The sequence below is a fragment of the Tetrahymena thermophila genome, assembly GCF_000189635.1.
Source record: "Tetrahymena thermophila SB210 genomic scaffold scf_8254241, whole genome shotgun sequence".
NCBI classification, from domain to species: Eukaryota; Ciliophora; class Oligohymenophorea; order Hymenostomatida; family Tetrahymenidae; genus Tetrahymena; species Tetrahymena thermophila.
The window spans coordinates 14,628-33,290 of NW_002476104.1; the positions used below are offsets into that span (position 1 = coordinate 14,628).

Here is an 18,663-nt window from a genome sequence, read left to right on the forward strand (position 1 = left end):
TAAAAATCTGTTTACAATTTTAGCAGTTTATGTGACTTTTTTTATCTTGCTTTACAAAAATTACAAACAAATAAATCAGTTTTTGATTATAAAAAAGTCAAAAATATTTTAAAGTTCAATAAAAAAAACTTCTCACTGATTACAAAATTCGTTTATAAATCATTTTAATACAGAAAAAATATGTTTCACATCTAAATTATAGGTTTTTTTCTTGAATTTTAGAAATAATTTTTTGAAAATAAACCAATAATTGATCCTTTTAATGATAATAATTGATGATAAATAAAAAATCAAATGAATTCAAATTAAAATTTATTTGTCAACAAAAAATGATCTAATTGTTTTACTAACTGTCAAATTTCTTTTTGCTTAAATTTTAGAAAATTTTCAGATTATTTTATTTTGTTGATAAATAAATTTATTTAGCTAAAAAATACTCTAAATAGCGGTGCGCCAAAAAATTTATTTAATTAATTATAAATAAAATACCATGATTATTTATTTAGTTTCATTAGAAAAACGTTTTATTGAATATGTTTTAGTATGTTTTTTTCTCTTTTTGGCTGTAATCTTCGTAAATATTATTTTTTAAAATTGAAACTAATTTTAGATTTTATTTAACATTTTCTTAAAGATCAATCAATGAATAAATGAATGAATGAATGAATGAATGTCGAAGTTTTAGAATTTTTATGAAATTATATTTAAAACTAAATAAAATAATCTTGCTCATTTTCACTAAATATTTTATTTAATGCTTGTCGGTAAAAAATATGAATTGAAATCAAATTTAATAATGTTTTTTTAACTTTGTTTTTAGCTTGACGGTATCTACTTAAAATCAGTTTAATTTTTAAAAATAGTTAGCTGGCTATATAGATAGATATAATTAAGATAATCAAATATTTAGAATTTGATTTATTATTTAGCAACAACAAATATATAATTCAAATCATAGAGTATTTCTGATATTTGAGGCACACTAATTAATTAATTCCTGATATAAATAGTAATCAAAAACTATCAAAAAAGATAAATCATATAAATAATAAAATCAAACCAAGCATCATAAAAACAGACAAAAAATAACTAAACAAAAAACATCCTTATAATTTAGTGTTTCCCTATGGAGATCGAAGTAAATTTACAAATTTCTAACTAGATTGCTGGTGATAGAGAGGTTTATTAAAGGACAAAGTAAGAAATGTCAGATTAATATTGCACTACAAAGATTAGTTCTACTGAAACCAATGATATTGAAAGTGACTGTGGGATAAGCTAATGCATATCACCAATTGGGAGCGAAGAGTTTTTAAAAATTAAGTCCGAGTCTCAAGAAAAGCTAAAAGATCCTTAAAGCAAGACCGCTTACATTATGCTGGTAAATAATTTCTTTTTTATGGGATAGCTTTTGCTATTATTACATCTTTGTTAGTTTATTATGCAAATATAAACACTCCTTTTTAATTTAGTAAAAAAGGAGACACGTTTAGCTGGACCAAATAACTGAAATGGAAGATGTGAGTTCATCTGTGATCTCAGATTCTGATGTTCAGCAGTCCTATGAGTTTTAGAGAAAAATGATCAAAGTGTCTTCTCAATTTAATGCTTACCTTGATAAAAGTATTAACATTAAAAATGACTTTAAAATCTCATTTTAATTTCGAAATCTTAATATTTTAGATATTTACTGTGATCAGACAACATCCTACGCTCCAATTGCATAATCAACTCCAGAAGCTGAAGAGGTACCTTATATAATTAATTCATTTATTCATTTATTGGTTTTTGATGCAAGAGATTCATAATTTTTTTCTAAAATAGTAAAAAAAGAGCTTTGCTACAAATTTCAACAAAAACTTCAATAGCGAAAAAATGAGCAAAATATTCAGCTCTTCAAAGGATATAAATCTTGTATAAACAGATGTCCCAGAGAGATTTCAGCTACTCCTTAAGTAATTTTGGAAATTGAGCCTATTTTATTTTTTAAGTTCTACTTTTAAATATAAAAAAAATAAAATTAATAAATTATTATCAAATAGTAATTTCGTTGCAGGAAAGTAGATCAACGAAGATGTTATGAAGCATTTAGTAAGATGGATATACAGTAATCTTTCTTAAAAAGATGGAACTAATAAAATTAAACTCGAGACTGTTGAAAACGTGGTTAGATTAGTTGTTTAACAAAAAATGGAAGTTATGACAATTTGGAATAACGAAAGTAACTTCATTCCTAATATAAGCATCTAAACACTCTGGGATATCTTTAACTTGATGATTAACTACAAAGATGAAATTTATTTCCCAAGGTATTTATTTCTGAATAATTTATTATTTCTCAAAAGCTTCTTTTTCATGAAAATAATTTTAAATATTAATGAATAATTCATTTTTTTAAAATTAGAAGCAGAAATGAAGAAGTTGTAATTGAAATGTACTCTATCAGATAGATAAGTGATATTATTTAGTTTTTCATGAATGTGGCCTAGAATAGCAAAGAATTCAATGACATTTAGGTAAAAAATAATTTTATTAATTTATCAATTAGACCATAATTTATAAATTTATTATAAAATAGCAACACCTAAATTACCTAAAGTGCTGTTTTGAGATTTAGGCTAGAAAAGTTTCTGATTTACTCTAAAGCCATCTGACCAAGATTAATTAAGCCAGAGAGTACAATATTCCTTAAATTATATATTAATATTTTGATGATTCTTCTTGCTGTGCTGAGATGCTTTTCCCAAAAATCACAGACCTAGCTCCTTATAAAGAAGAGTATGAAGCTAAGTTCAATCCTATCAGATAGCAAGCATCTTAAAAATTGATCAACCAAATGGAGATATACAATGAAGAAAATCTATTGAGTCATATCTATTAGAACTATACTCAGCTTTCCTAGTAAGAAAGACTTAATCTATCAGAATTAATTTAAGACTACATCTGCATTGACTTTCTTTACAATCCTATAATAAAGAAGTTTATTATTGACAATTATATGAAGTATGCAGTTTTATCAACTTCTCCTTAGGCTCATGTAATAGGATTCAACATTTATCATGAGTTTTTTGCTGCCAAAAAAATCATAAAAAGTATTATTTATTATCTTTTATTTACTTATTAAATAATATTTAAAGCAATAGACTAAGATATATTTTTCTTTTTTGCTAAAATAAGCAAACCAATTTTTAAAAATTTTCCATTAATTAATTGAATAGAATTTTAATACTATCAAGTTAAACTTCTACTTCAATAATATCTGAATGAAAAACAGTCAATTTAATATGAAATAATTAGAAAACAAAAAAAACTAAGACTTTTGTTAACTAATAGCCATCTTCTTATGATCATAATATATTATTGTTGATAAAAAATAGTTATTTTATATATTTATACTATATAGAAAATTATAATAATTCATCATGACTTTATCATTAATTTTTTTTTTAAAAAAAGAGCCTCTAAGTGAGATTACGAGCAATGAATTTCTGACTATCCTTTAGGCTAGCTAATAGAACTTAATTGAATGCAAAATTCTATTGCCTTGGTAAATAGATCAAGGCGAAGACTTGATTTATAGAGAGATTAGCTAACATTTTTAACCTCATTTAGCTAGCAAGTCTGAATCACTTAATTCTTATACCTAAAATCTTCTTCAAAGGCTCTTAAAAAACTATTTGTAATTAATTTAATTGAAATATTTTAGATAAAAATAATATTTTTAATGGTTTATAAAAAAATAACTATTAGATATCCATACGCTCAACAATAAGTATATAAACATCTTGAAAATAAATCCTTAACTGAAGTAAGAGATATCTGTGTTTCTAAATTCAAAGAATATATAAGCTATGTAATAAAATATTTATTTATTAAACAATCCATTCAATATTTTAAATAAAATAATTTCCAACTGAGTAAAAAAATATGAATAAAATATTTTTTTTGCTTAAATAAAAAATTTATCTTGAGTGATTAAAAAAATAAAATTTGAATTAATGATATAGATGAAAACTTACTTATTTCCCTATACAATTAATTATTAAATCAACTTTATCAGTTTTTGAATTACTTTAATTTGTAATATTTCTGGTAGTTTAATTAATTGCTTAAGTCCTACCCCAAAGATTTTATTAAATTTAAAGCAGCTTCACGTTTTGAAAAATTATTGCATGAAATTTTTTATTATCCCAAATTATTACATATTTTTACAAATAAATAGAAGATAAATTTCTTTGCCCCTGTAATTTATTTTAGTGGTAAGAGATTCTATTTGAAAATTAAATAAATTGTTAATATTTAAAAAAGTAAGTTTCTTGAATGTTAATTTGATTGTATTTTTCACTCAATCACTCAACAATAAAATAAATTAATTTTTTTAAAAATGTAAGATAGATGCTTTTTTTTTTTGTCAAATTATGATGACGTAACATCAATTAAAAAAAACAATAATTTTTTTCTTTTAAGTTTCTCTTAAAAATCCTATATATTTATACACAAGACAACTCTGATTTTGAATTATTTAATAGGGTCCATATCTTATTAGAGATAGACAGGATTAACTTGTAAAGCCTGAAACAATATTGTCTTTTTATGTGCATGAAAGCTCTGGAATTGTTGGAGTTTCAATGATAAGCTAGGACGGAAAAGAAATTCACAAGAATTGTTTGGAATATTATTTTAATGCTGATAAATTAGTATCATAAAAGAGAGAACAAGAAATCAAAAATTTATATGAATTTATTAGAAACAGATAACCTTATGTCATTATTGTTTCATCAAACTGCTCTAGAGCTCTTGTACTGAAATCTAACCTCTATATTCAATTTAAGGTAAAAATTAATCAATGAATTAATTAGTAAATTTAGAGTTGATTGCAATGTTTAATATTTTTTAGTAAATTTTAAGAAAATTATTGAATTAACTCTAATAACAAAGCAAATAGCTAAATAAAAAGCTAAAAAATAATTAAATAAATAAATGATTTTTATTCATCAAAATATTAGAACTTATGCAGGAACATTCTTATGTGTGAACAAACTTTGATGACTTGCTACTTAAACTAGTCTTCTTTTATCCAGTCTCCTAAGGATAAATACATATTCTTAGCAAGAAAATAAGCAAAGGCATTTTAGTTTAGACTATTGGAAGTATGCTCACTTTGGAACTATGAAAGCAATCCATTGCTTGAGATTAAGCTTCATCCTTTCTAGGTATAAATTAGAATTTACTAATTCCCAATTTTTTTTACTTTTTATTGCAGCATTTTTCTTGTGTCATTTATTTCAAAATATATAATAAAGGGATTATTTTAATCTTCATCTAATCTATTTTAAATATTAAGAAAAAGGTTGACAAAAAGGAATTATAAATTAGATTTGAATAAGTTATTTAAGAAAGAATATGCCAAGATGGTTTAGAATTCAAAACACTATTTGATAAAAATCTATCGTTTAAAGATTGCTTACAATTTATACCAGGTTTTGGTCCAAGAAAATCTCATTTCTTTATCAGTTAGTTTGAATAAGGCAAAGATTTCAAAGAAATTACTTCTAGAAAAAAGTGCATTTAGCTCAATTTGATGGGGGAGAATCTTATTGTCAACTGTATGGCTTTTATGATGTTCTCTAAATCTGACAATCTCCTAGATCAAACTAAAATACCTTACAATCGTAAATCTTAAATCAATCTATTACTTCATGTTTAAAAAATACTTTAAATTTTACTTTGTTATTTTTTCAAATTCCTACTTACTCTATCTTAATAAATTTGAATAGATAGATACTTAAGCAGTAATTTTTAATTTTAAGTTAATTGCTTTCTTTCATTCTTTCTTTCTTTAAAATTATTTTTATGAGTTAAAATTTATAAAAATTAATAAAGAGTATTTCATTGTGAATCATATTGTTGAAACCATTGACAAATGCTAATTGCTTGATTAAACACCTCAACAAACTGCTGTTTAATCAGGTGATATGGTAAATTTCTAAGGTTAGTTATAGAAAATGATTTCAAAACCTGAAGTTTGGATGAACAACTTTGACATTAATGATTATAGCAAACTCTTAGAAAAAAATTATCAGAGACCAAATATGGTAATTGTTTTGTCTAAAATATTAGAAAAATTGTGTGCGTTATCAAATTTAAATGAAAAAATGAAAATGATCCCACCTGAATTGAGCTTGAAATAAATTTTTGAGTCAATCTACAACATTCATCCAAATTGCATTAGAAAAGGTGCTTAGCTCATGTTAAAATTTAGAGATATTACTGAAAAATACATTGAATTTACTTCAAAGGATTTCAAAATTAGATGCAGACTAATGAAGTAATTAATTTATATTTTTATTTTTAACATACATACATACCAACCTTATTTAAACACATTTTTCTTAATGAAGGTCAGACATTCCTAATGGGCTGGCAGTAGAAAAATTCTATTAGAAAAAAAGGAATGCTGAGATTGAACTGATTCTTGATTCTACCAAAGTGTTTGAAAATCAAAATGAAAATACTCATTAAATCGATGCGATCTTCGATAACAAAGTAACATTCACTTATCCGGATTACAAAGCTCTAGCAACGCAGATTGTGACAGAGTTCAAAGACAAAAACCCTTATTTTGGTCAGTTAGATTAAACAGACTTACCTTCCACGAGAGTAGACTTAAAATCTTAGTTTAATATATTCTCTAAAGAAATGGAAAAGAATCCTCATAATGTGATTGATCTTACTGAAAGTACTCCATCTTTCTAAATGCAATAGCAGTGTAAACAAATTTAAGAATCTTCTTCTTCTTCTTGGGCTAACTCTTCCGGCTCTTCTACTGTATAAAGTAATTAAACTTGGGCTAGTAACGATTCTAATCAGGGATGGAATAATAGCAACTAAGCTTAAAATGAGCAGTCGCTAAGATAAAAAGATAATTCTTAATCAGAATTTAAAAAACCTTTTAATAAGAACAACAATTAGAATGATTTCTCAGCAGGTGATAATTCTTCATCATCATGGGGTACCAGTTAAACGAAACCCTCTTGGGAGTCTAAATAAAGTGAATCTAATAACTTTAACGACTAGCCTTTGAGAAGTAGAAATTAGTAGTAATAAAACTCAAATTTTAAAAATGATAACAATTCATTTGGGAATAAAGAATAGTCCTCAGGATGGAATTAGTCTAATAACAATAATAATAGTGATACGAGTGGATGGGGTAATAGTAGCAATGATTCAGGCTAAAATGCTTCCAAAGAAGATGGATGGGGTTCTTCCAATAATAAAACTAATTCTAATGAAGGAGGAGGATGGGGATAAAACATGAATAAATCTTCTGATAATGATTGGAGTAAATAGGATAATTCAAGTAGCTGGGGTGGTGCTTAAAATAACAAAGCTCCTACTAATAATTTAGCAAAAAGTAGCTCAAACGAAGGAGGTGGATGGGGAAACAACTCATCATCTTCTTCTTCAAATAATTGGGGAGCATCGAAAGACCAAACTTCTACAAATGAAAGTGGTGGAAATGGCTGGAATTCTTCATAAAATAATGATAACTCAGGATGGGGAACTTCAAATACTTCATCATCTAGTAATTTTGGCTAGAATTCTGGTAGAGAAAGAAACTAAAATGGAGGTAACAAGGGAAAAGGCTGTTTCAAATGTGGCAAAGTTGGTCATATGGCAAAAGACTGCACAGAACCATAGCAACAAGGCAGAAAATAAAGTGGCGCTTGCTTTAAATGCAACCAAGAAGGCCACATGTCTAAAGATTGTCCAAATCAATAATAAAAAAAAAGTGGATGTTTTAAATGCGGTGAAGAAGGGCATTTTTCAAAAGATTGCCCCAATCCCCAAAAATAATAGCAATAAAAACCTAGAGGGGGCGCATGTTTTAAATGCGGAGAAGAAGGGCACATTTCAAAAGATTGTCCTAACCCTTAAAAACAGTAGTAAAAAAATACATGTTTTAAATGTAAACAAGAAGGCCACATTTCCAAAGATTGTCCAAACTCATAAAACTCAGGAGGAAATAAGTGCTTTAACTGTAATTAAGAAGGTCATATGTCAAAAGACTGTCCTAACCCATCTTAAAAGAAAAAAGGATGCTTCAATTGTGGAGAAGAAGGTCATTAATCTAGAGAATGCACTAAAGAGAGGAAGGAGCGTCCACCACGCAATAATAACAACAATAATAATGGTAATTTTAGAGGAAATAAGCAATTTGGAGGAGGTGGAAATTCTAATGGAGGCTAATCATGGGGAACTTCCTCTGGCAGTGATTGGAATTGTTAAAGTAATGTCTAAGAAAGCACAACTACATCATCTGGAGGATGGGGTAGCAGTGGATCTGGTAATTAAACTGGAGGAGGATGGGGATCTAATGATAACCAATAATAGCAAAATGAAAATACAGGAGGAGGCGGGTGGGGATCATCCAATTCAAATTAAACCAATAATGAGAGTTCTTGGGGTTCAAACAATCAGGCATCTTCAGGTGAAAATTAAAATAACTAGTGGGGTAACGGAGGAGGATCAGGTGGTTGGTGAAGCAAATTAATTACTGATTAGTTTTTTTTGTTTGTGACAGTTAATTAATTCGATTGAAAGAGAACTTACTTCTTAATTAAGTTGAGTGTGAAGAGAAATTTGAATGAATAGAAGTAGGTTTTAAAGTTAATCAATTAAGTTAATACAAGAAAACTCAAACAAAAGATAATTAATTTATATATAACTCTATTTAATCAATAAAATAAACAAACATTTTTTAATCCCCTAAAGTTATTTGTTGTAGATTATGTTTTTTAATAACTAACTAACTAAATAAATAAATAAATTATTTGAATAGACTTTAAGAAATAATGTGTCATTTTTGATTGTTTTCTTGAAATGAATGTTTATTATAAAATTTGCTTATTTTTAATTTTTCTGAAAGGAATGAGGCTAATTTGTTTCAAAATAAGTAAGGAAGTAAGCAAAAAGTGAAGGAAAACAAAAAAGAGCAATTTGCAATATTTTCGCACAAAAATCAAATAAACAAATAAAATTTTATTTTTTTCTTTATCAAATTTAAATTTACAAATGTTTTTTTAAAATACTTTATAAATAATAGCCTTTCAGCTAGAGCTCAAAAATATTTAGTAGCAATATCTTCAAAGGATATTTTATTAATTTCATTTTAAAGCTGTTTTTATTACAATTTAGGATTAAGTGTATTTGTTTTGGTCTCCTTTTACTAACTATCTTGTTTGAAATTATTAAAGGTAAGAAGATTTTCTATTTATTTAATTTACTATTTTTATTTTTTAAATGTCTTGAATTATATCCATTTAATTACCTATATTATTGCTTAAATTTCACACAAAAACTGATAAGTTTTGTTTGGCTAGCAATGATCTTTGAAAATAGAGAATGTTTTTAGCAATTTAAGACAATATATTATTATATTTTTATGTTTTTTTCTTTCTATAAGTTAAAGCTGTCATTGTATTATTTTGATTCTTTTTATAGTTACTTTTCTCTATATTTTTTAAATTTGTTTAAAAAAATTTTCCCAAGTTACAATGATTAATTAAATTATCATAATTCAATAAAATTTGTATTTTTTTAAATATTATGTCTTTTATGTATAAATAATACAATTTTATTTCTTTTCTTCTTTGAAAAAATAGAATTTATTTAATTTAATAATTGTTAATAATTGTAAATATTTTTAAGAATAAATATCTGACCTGAATAAAAAATACTTCTCAAGATTATCATGAATATCTACTTTATACAATTATATAATTTTTATCAATCTAACAAGTATAATTTGATCTTAACAATTAATAAATAAAAAAGAAAATAATTATTATTTTTTATTTTTAATATTATGTAAATACTTTATACATTTTAAATCGTAAAATTTATATTTAAAGAAATTAAAATTAAATATTAATTAATAAGATTTATTATAATTTAAATTCTAAAGGAAAAAAAAAATATTAAAAAATAATTGAAAGTTAAAAAAGTATTTGAATAAGGAGTTGTATTGAACAAATCTATCTTAAATGAATAAATAAATACATTAAAAATAATAATTAATGCTGCAAAAATCTTGAGAATGACTTTACCCTCATTTTTTTAATATATAAATATTTGATTAAAAAATTTAGTCATTTATAAAAACATTAAGAATAGACTTAATCAGTGATCATAGATTTATAATCTTAATTAGAAAAAATAGTGTATTTGAATATCCTGAATATTTTAAATTTTTTTTGTCTACTTTTAAATAGAATATCTTAGAATATATTCAGTAAAATCACTGGATTTAATTATATTTGGTGAATAATTAATTACTTTTTTAATTTATAAATTATATAAATATATATTAATCAATAATATTTTAATACCAATAATTAATGAGAAAAACTTCATTTATTTATTTTTTACTCATCGCATAGCATTTATATATAAGTAAATGTAGGAATACATCTAAATAATTTTATTTTACCTTATTAATTTTGTTAGTTTATTTATCTAATAAGATTGTTATGAATTAAAAATAATTATTTTAAATATTTACAAATGTTAAAACTTTGAATGATAAATAATATTTATTGATATATATAACTATTATTGGTGTTTAAATGTTGACAATAAACTTTTGGTACTATAATATTTCAAAAATTTACTATTAATATGATTTAATAATTTATTCATTTTCTCTTTTTTATACTTTTATTGATATTATAATTTAATTTAACAAATATTATTTAAAAAAATAATGTCTTAAATTTTGATTAGTTATTATTAAATACTTTTTGTGTATTTAAGATATCATTTATATTATTTGAATAATTCATTTTTCTCTGTTTTAACTGGTATTGTCATTTATAAATATAAATTTGCTTTTTTTCTAGCAATTTATCTATCTTTTCAAACATTTTTATAATTTTTCTCTTAAACATAAAATATTTACTGTATTAATTAATTCATTTTGAAAAATTTATTTTGTTAAGCTAAAAAGAGATAAATAATTTTGGCATTTTTTCAGTTTTTAACTTGCCTATCGTTATGTTTAAACACATTATTTATAAGATTTCGTTCAATAATTAAATAAATAGAATAATTGCAAAATGTGGAGATAGATTTTTAAAATCTTAAAGCTATTATTTATAAGCTGATTTACAACATGAATAATATAGAAAGTTTATTGCATAACATTTGAAAATTTACTATATCACATACCAATTTAAGGTAATTCGTTTCTTGACTTAAAACCTTTTTAAAAATAGAAATTAATATTAAAATTTGTGTTTTTTGGCAATGTACACATAAGCAAATGAAAAATGAATTGTATCTTAAATTACCTAAGTAAATAATTAAAGGGAGGTAACCCCAATATATAGCTTTCATTAATAAATCAGTGGGTTATTAGAGATTGCCCCATAACTTGGATAAAATTTGCTTCATTCCTAATTTGTTTTAATTGTTTTATTTACTAAAGCTATTAATTAATTAATTTCTTCTTTTTTATTCTTTAATATTCTACACAGCAAAAAGATAAGCTAAAATATCTAAAGGTTCATAATATCTATCTATCAATCTATCTATCTATCTGCCTGTCATTCAAATCATAAACAAATATATGAATTCTAAATAACTTCATCTTTTTTAGATATAAATAGTTTCATCATACACATATCCAATTCATAAGTAAATATATAAATAATTTAATGAAATTAATTAATAAAACAATTAAATGCCTTTAGAACTTTCTTTTTAGTTTTCGCATTAAGAGCTCTCTTGTTTATGCAAGACCCAAAAAATTTCCACAAATTAAATTTTAAGTTAAAAATGAGAAATTTATTTTAACAAGTGATTTTAATAAAAAAGTAAAAACATATTCTAATTTAAGTTGACTTTAATATGAATTTATTTATTTAATTATTTATTTACTTACTTACATACTGAGAATCAAAATACATATTTAACATACTAGAAATAATTTAAATTATTATTAAGAATTAAATTAATAAATAACATAATTAATTGAAATAGATTTTTTATCCTTGTTTATCAAAAAAAGATAAACAATTTAAATAATTTGTAATTAAAAACCATCAAATCTCTTTCTTTCCTTGGTAATATCTGCTTTTGTCTAAGATTTTATTTTACAATTTTTCAATTAACTTCTTCTTTAAGATCTCCTTAGCCAAGCATTTTTCTGTTGCTCCTTCAAATGCTTTTTACGTTTCTGATTTAAATTAACCTGAGTAAGATGGAGTTTAATCAGGAGGACTCTAAATAATTTAATTAAAATTAATTTAAAAATTAATTCTTCTTTTTTAAATATTAATTTATTCATAAAAATTTTGAGTAACTTTTATTTAAAGTTAAAATTAAATATTTTTTTATTCATTTTATTTATTTATTAATTATTTTAAAATGGCTTATTTTTTTAATTAAATACATGTTAACGTTTAGTTGGAAGCTAAAAGAAGTTATTTTTTTTCTCATCAAAGTATCTTTGTGTAGTTGATTCACCGATAAAGATTCCTATGTTAGGAAGTGGGTTCATATTTTTTGGGACACACTTTTTGCTTGGAGTGGCATCGAATTTTTTCTGAAAATTTTATTCATAAGTAGTGATATGGTTGAATGGTAGCTTATCTAAGACAGTCTTTTGTTAAGATTGCTTAATCAGATTGACACTTGGAATACCCCAATTAACAAACTAACTCTAATAAAAAAAGGAATTAGCTTGCTTAAACATAAATAATTTTTACATTATAAGACGAAAGACAAGAGATAGGAGCTTTATTTTCAGTATAAGTTTTTTATTTTATTTTAAAAGGATCTTCTAATGATAATCTCATCTTATAATCATTCTAATTTTTAAAAAATTAAACAAGATGAATTAATTACAATAAATTTAAATTCATTTTAATTATTTTAATTTTTAATTGAAAAATTTGTAAGTAGACTACAATTTTAATGAAACTTATTTTTACCTTGGTAGTAGAACAGTAAAGCTCTTTCTATCCATCTAATTAGCTTTTATATTACATTTTAAGTTAATTCAAAGAGTCAATAGATTTTGAATCTATGTCATTTGCTCTTTATTTAAAAGCTTATCTATAAGTGGAAGTCCAGCTTTACTTTAAATTGGTATCAAGGTACTATGATAATTACTTGCATTTAGTAATGCAAGACCCACAACTACATAAAGAACAAAGACACTTCCCTAAAAATTAATAAATAAATATTTAATTAAGTAATTAAAATCATTCGATAAACATTGTATTTTCAATATAAATAAACTCTGCTCTTTTGCATAATCATAATTCTACTAAAATTTTAAATAAAGAAAACATTATTACCAGCCTTATGATCAAAATAGTTTGGTTAGGTCTGCATTAGATATTAAATCATTTCTTATTCATGAGAAAGAGTGCTTTCAGTTAGGTTTTCTTAGGAGTATCTAACTTGTGAAGGCGAATACTATTATTCGCTTTACTTATCAGTAAAATTTTTATTACTTAATTTCACTTGGTATTCACTGATTACTTCTTCATCATTAATCTGAGATATTTTTTCCTCTTGTTTAACCTCAGTGAGTAAATTTTCGAAATCAGAAACCTCTGCTTAATTTTATTCTTGAAGTTCTAAATGCGAATTATGCAAAATGTTGTTCTCTTTATGCTAGTCATTTTCTGTCATCTTTTCATTTTTAATTATATGCTATTTTTAAAATTTATTTAAAGTTATTATGTTGTGGTTGAGCTTATTTATGCAAAATGTAAATAAATAAATTATTATTATTATTAAATAAATCTAAGACATACATTAATAAATAAATTAATCAATTTATTAATTTTTGTGCAAAGTAATTAATAAAATTAAAGAATTTTGTCATCTTTATACTTAGTTACAGAACATAACTTGTTAAAAGTACCAGCGTTTTAATTAAAAAAAACCAACTAAAAGTTTTTATGCTGTATGCTGAAATTTATTTTATAAGATTAAATTAATTGTTACCTCTTGGCTTATGCTCCTGTTCACATTTCTTTTAGTATCCTTTGAGACAATTATGGAGTTATTTACATTTACCTTTGAGTCAGCTACTGCTGCTGTGATTGAATTTTCTTCTTTTTTAATTGGTTTAAGAAATTTTTTTTTGATTAAATTATTGGAGAAGCTTCTTTTGACTTTCATCTTGTTTTAAACCAAGTCATTTAATACTTGGTCATACGTGTTTGAATTTAAGCTATTTTTTAACAACTTTAAGTTGTATTTTACTTAGGGCGAAACCAACTTTTCATTAACAAGGCTATAATTTGGATTAGTAAAATCTAAGCTATTATTGTATTCCTACAATGTTGCAAACGAGTTTACTTTGTTACCTAGAGATTTTAGTCCTCTTGGGTTATAGGAATCGTTGATTAGATTTTTTTATGTACTAGCTAATTAGCTTTAACTATAAACGCTTTGATATACGTGATTGTTATCTTTCTTGACTGTAACTTCTTTTTATTCTAATAACTCCCCTTTTAAATTCTTCACAATTCTCCTTAGTTTAATTGAGTTACTTTACTCTTATTAACTCTCAAACTAACTTTTTGCTCTTTAACTACTAAGCAGGGAAACTGTATTCGTTGAATTGGGTGAAATCTAACTCATGTTGGAACCACTTTTCTTTTTAAACAGAGGAGAGTGCAAAACCTAGTTTTACTAAGGCACATCTGAACCTTTTATCTTCAATAAGCTACTTTGAAATTTCTTTATCCTCTACTCTAATTCATTCTCCTTTTACTGAGAATTTTGGTTCGAAAACTATGTGCTTACTATTTAGGAGCTTTGCTAATATCCTTTTGATAAGCTTTACTCTGATTTTTAAGAAGAAAAAGGATGTTTTGCCTCTTCTTGACCTTTGTGCCTGTTAAAACTAGGACTTGCTACAGATAACATTGATTTACTTAAAATGTAAATTTAAGTTATTAGTTTGCCTTTTAATTAAAATTATTAAGAGTGTTAAAAAATTATAAATAAAAATCTTTATTTACTCTTTTATAGTTTTTACTAGGGTAGCAAATAAGTACTTTTTATTTATTTATTTATTAATCTAATCAATTTGTTATTTGATCTTAATTATTTTCACAATCTATAATGTAAATAAATATTAAATTCGCATTTCAATAATAGCCACTAAATACCATTTTTAATATTTCTGAATTAAATATTTTGTAAAATTATATAAGCCATTCATTTGAAAATAGAAACAGGTGTAATCAAAAATTAGAATTTTTTTAGATATCTTTCTGTAAATCAATCATTTTTTTTCTAACAATAAAAATTCATAAATATTTTTCAAATAGTTTATTTAATCATTAAACTTTTATAAAAAACCCTCTAAATATTTTGGTTAGAAGGAGATTCTGAAAAAATATCCTCACTCTATTCTTATTACTATTTGTGATTAATTTATTATTTTTCTATCATCAATCAAAAATAACTTGTAAATACAATTAAATATTTTGGAGTTGAATCATTTGTTAAAGTATCAATTAAGAAACTACTGTAAATAATTTTTAATTTGAGAAAGTGTTTTTCAAATTTTTCTTCTAAAATTTTTGGTGCTTAGATAATATATTCTAAATTTTTAAGTGAGTGAGCAGATTGTTTGTAAATTGGTATTTTGTGGTATTTCTACATTTCATAAATAAATAAAAATGAGGAGATATCTAATTAGTAATAAAATATATTAACTCACAATATGAAATCCTAATATATATATTAAGTACTATAAAAATGTTTTTAAATAATACAAATAAAAGAATTTATCATAAAATATTAGCTTTGATAAAATTAAGTGAATCTGATGGTTCAAAGAGACATATTTATTTATGCATAATTCATTCAACTTTAATGAGTCTATTGCTATTAAATGTATTTATGTTTATAATTTAAAAAAATTATTATGATTATGAAAATTTATTTTTTTATTAAATTTTATAAATAATTTATCTATTAGAGTTAAATTAAATTAAATGGCTAATAGTTAAAATTTATTTTTGTTACTTTTTGGAAAGAAGAAAATTTTAAAGTAGTAAAATTTCCACACTAATTGAGCATTTACTCTAATTCTCTTAAAGAATCAGCACTTATCATATTTGATCTTTTAATTTTAAAAATTATTTTAAATTCATATTAATTTATTTATACTTTTTTTTACTAAAGATAAAGTTTTAAACTATTTAGATTTGTCATTTATTTAAGGATCTTTCCTAATTCCTTAACTCCTTAATCGCTTATTTAGTTATAGCTTATTATTTAATGGTTGATTTTAATAATTAAATTATAAAATAAAAAATTAATCTGAATTTACTCTAAATGTAGTACTAGCTCTTTTAAATTTTAATTTTTTGATAATTATGATATTAGCTATGTTATCCCGTTATTTCCAATCTTGTTTTCACTAAAAAAATAATTTAATTAATACAATAATTTAATTGAGATTTAATATTCTACTATAAAAATAAGCTCAAGTCTTATATGTTTGTACACTAACCAAGTTTCCCTAAATCAGTAATGCTGCTATCCTTTAAATTGTTAAATCTTTATTTAATATTTAAATTAAAAATTAAATTATGGTTATAAAATAATTAAATTTACCCTAAATCCAAACTTAATTTTGTAATATTTTTACATGTAGAAATAGATTAAATCAAGCTAGATACTCCTTTTTATCCAAAGCAATTTTCACTTTTAAAATTAATGTTTTAAATTGAGAGAGTAATCAAATAAATTATTAATTAATTACCCAATGTCAATGACCAATTTAACTAAACTCTAACATTAAGCTAGGCCTTAAGAGAGTTCAATCAGACGATTGTTATCAATTGAGTTTGAGCTATTATAAAATTTGATTTTTTTTTTAAATAATAAGTTAAAAATAATAAATCTTACCTTACATCTATGGTTAATTCCTTTAGGTCTAAATTAGAAAAAGAAGAACTTAATTTTGTAATTTCACTACTGCCAATATTTTTTGAGCTTTAAAAAAACAAAAAATAAACTATTTAAGAATATTAAATATTATTATTAATTACCTTAGAGCTAATTCAACTTCTTTGTTTGATCCCAAATCAGATTAGAGAAACTGTTATAATAGACAATCAATGTAAATTATGCTAAAATTGAATATTTACTTATTTTAATTCTGAGAATTTCATATTTTTTATATTTTTAAATTTAGAAAATTAATATTTGTGTAAAATTTTAATTTATTATCAAAAAAATTAATACCTAGTGTATTTAATTAAATATATTTGATGACAGCATTAAATTAACCATTAAATCTCAAAACAAAAAATTATATATGATCTATATAATAAAATGATAAATATAAATTAAAATAAAAGATTTTTGAATTTTATAAATGCTCAATTTCAGAATAATTACCTAAATTAGTTTTATTTAGAGTCATTAAACGTACTCTGGATATAATAAAAACATTTTTTTGTATTTTACTAAAAAGTTTATATTTAAACTTGCTTGAATTTGAGAAGTAAAACTTTTTTTCTCAAAGCATAATATTTAATTAAAATACTAATGATCATTTTCTCAAAGAAAAATAATTTAAGAAAAACAATTCTCAATTCTTATAATACAAAATAAATATTCATTATTTTATTTGCAATTAATTTGAAATATATTAAAATTAGCTTTCTTAACAAAATTCGTTTTTACCATATCTTTTAATTGTACACATTTTTACTTTGCGTTAAATATATCCTTTCTCAATAACATAAAAGAAAATAAATAGAAACTACTTTTTCAAAATAAATATTTATTGAGATTTATTAAAATTTACAAAATTTAATTATAAAATTATTCTTAATCTACAACTTTATATTTCATTTTTTTTGATAATTATTTGGAAATATTGGTATAATAAAACTTTATTTTAAAAATAATGAAAGATATTTTTAGTTATTTGTTCTTTAAATGTTTTTTTTTAAATATAAAAATGCAATCACAATCAAAGATTATAAATGTTATTTATTTTGCTTAATAAAATTAAAAATTTTTGGCTTTAGTTAATTCAAATCAATTCTTTGTTTTACATGTAAAGTTTATGCATTTAAATAAATGATAATTTGTTAATTTATTCATCTATCCATCAAAAAAATTAATTTTAGTATTACATATGATTGTATATTTAAATTTGATTAATGTCTTATAATAAATATACACATACATTGTAAGTTATTCTTATCTAAAAATAAATTAGGATGAATAATCAATTGCTTTATAGAAAGAAAAATGATAAATAGAATATTTTATTTGCTTGCATATTTATTACATAAATTAAACAATATATTTATTCATTTAGTTCATAACCATAATTTTTGATTACAATTTATAGATTAAAATTATTAAATAAACGCAAATTTGAAAGCTTTCTCTTTATTAAACAGATTTTTACTTTAGATTGCTTTATAGAGAACAATTAATTTTAATAAGAAGACTGATTGATTGATTGATTGGTAGAAGATGAATTTAATTTTTTTGTTTATTCATTCATTTTTTATTTATAATATAATAAGCTGAGAAAGAAAAAGGAATAAAAGATAAAATTATTATTATTTTTAATATTAAAGAGTTGTTTGTTTGTTT

General features: G+C 23.0%; 4 protein-coding genes across 4 annotated transcripts; 1 reads left to right on the forward strand and 3 right to left on the reverse strand. All coding sequences in view use genetic code 6, as the record gives it.

The window, feature by feature from the left end:
* Positions 1-1,126: 1,126 nt before the first annotated feature.
* On the forward strand, positions 1,127-8,544 carry TTHERM_01091290 (CnjB protein; the record flags this gene model as incomplete). The annotated part of the gene is made up of 14 exons (XM_001025435.3): positions 1,127-1,381; positions 1,473-1,623; positions 1,684-1,748; positions 1,825-1,955; positions 2,043-2,309; positions 2,405-2,516; positions 2,579-3,092; positions 3,457-3,679; positions 3,751-3,853; positions 4,530-4,832; positions 5,007-5,213; positions 5,345-5,672; positions 5,884-6,328; positions 6,402-8,544. 14 exons carry the CDS (start codon positions 1,127-1,129, stop codon positions 8,542-8,544), a joined length of 5,247 nt encoding a protein of 1,748 aa, XP_001025435.2.
* Positions 8,545-11,221: 2,677 nt separating this feature from the next.
* TTHERM_001091293 (TOM7 family protein) lies at positions 11,222-11,529 on the reverse strand (the record flags this gene model as incomplete). The annotated part of the gene is made up of 2 exons (XM_012800426.1): positions 11,352-11,529; positions 11,222-11,262 (listed from the first exon to the last, which is right to left on the reverse strand). The coding sequence occupies exons 1-2, from the start codon at positions 11,452-11,454 to the stop codon at positions 11,222-11,224; spliced, it is 144 nt and encodes a 47-aa protein (XP_012655880.1). The 5' UTR covers positions 11,455-11,529.
* A 575-nt stretch (positions 11,530-12,104) lies between these two features.
* On the reverse strand, positions 12,105-14,952 carry TTHERM_01091310 (STOP protein; the record flags this gene model as incomplete). The annotated part of the gene is made up of 6 exons (XM_001025437.2): positions 12,105-12,284; positions 12,455-12,724; positions 12,771-12,872; positions 12,996-13,228; positions 13,365-13,725; positions 14,023-14,952. The coding sequence occupies 6 exons, from the start codon at positions 14,950-14,952 to the stop codon at positions 12,105-12,107; spliced, it is 2,076 nt and encodes a 691-aa protein (XP_001025437.2).
* Positions 14,953-15,900: 948 nt separating this feature from the next.
* TTHERM_001091320 (kinase domain protein) lies at positions 15,901-17,216 on the reverse strand (the record flags this gene model as incomplete). Its single annotated transcript, XM_012800427.1, has 10 exons — positions 15,901-15,921; positions 16,063-16,159; positions 16,217-16,306; positions 16,370-16,459; positions 16,513-16,599; positions 16,657-16,746; positions 16,805-16,894; positions 16,951-17,037; positions 17,094-17,143; positions 17,193-17,216. The coding sequence occupies 10 exons, from the start codon at positions 17,214-17,216 to the stop codon at positions 15,901-15,903; spliced, it is 726 nt and encodes a 241-aa protein (XP_012655881.1).
* Positions 17,217-18,663: the final 1,447 nt, after the last annotated feature.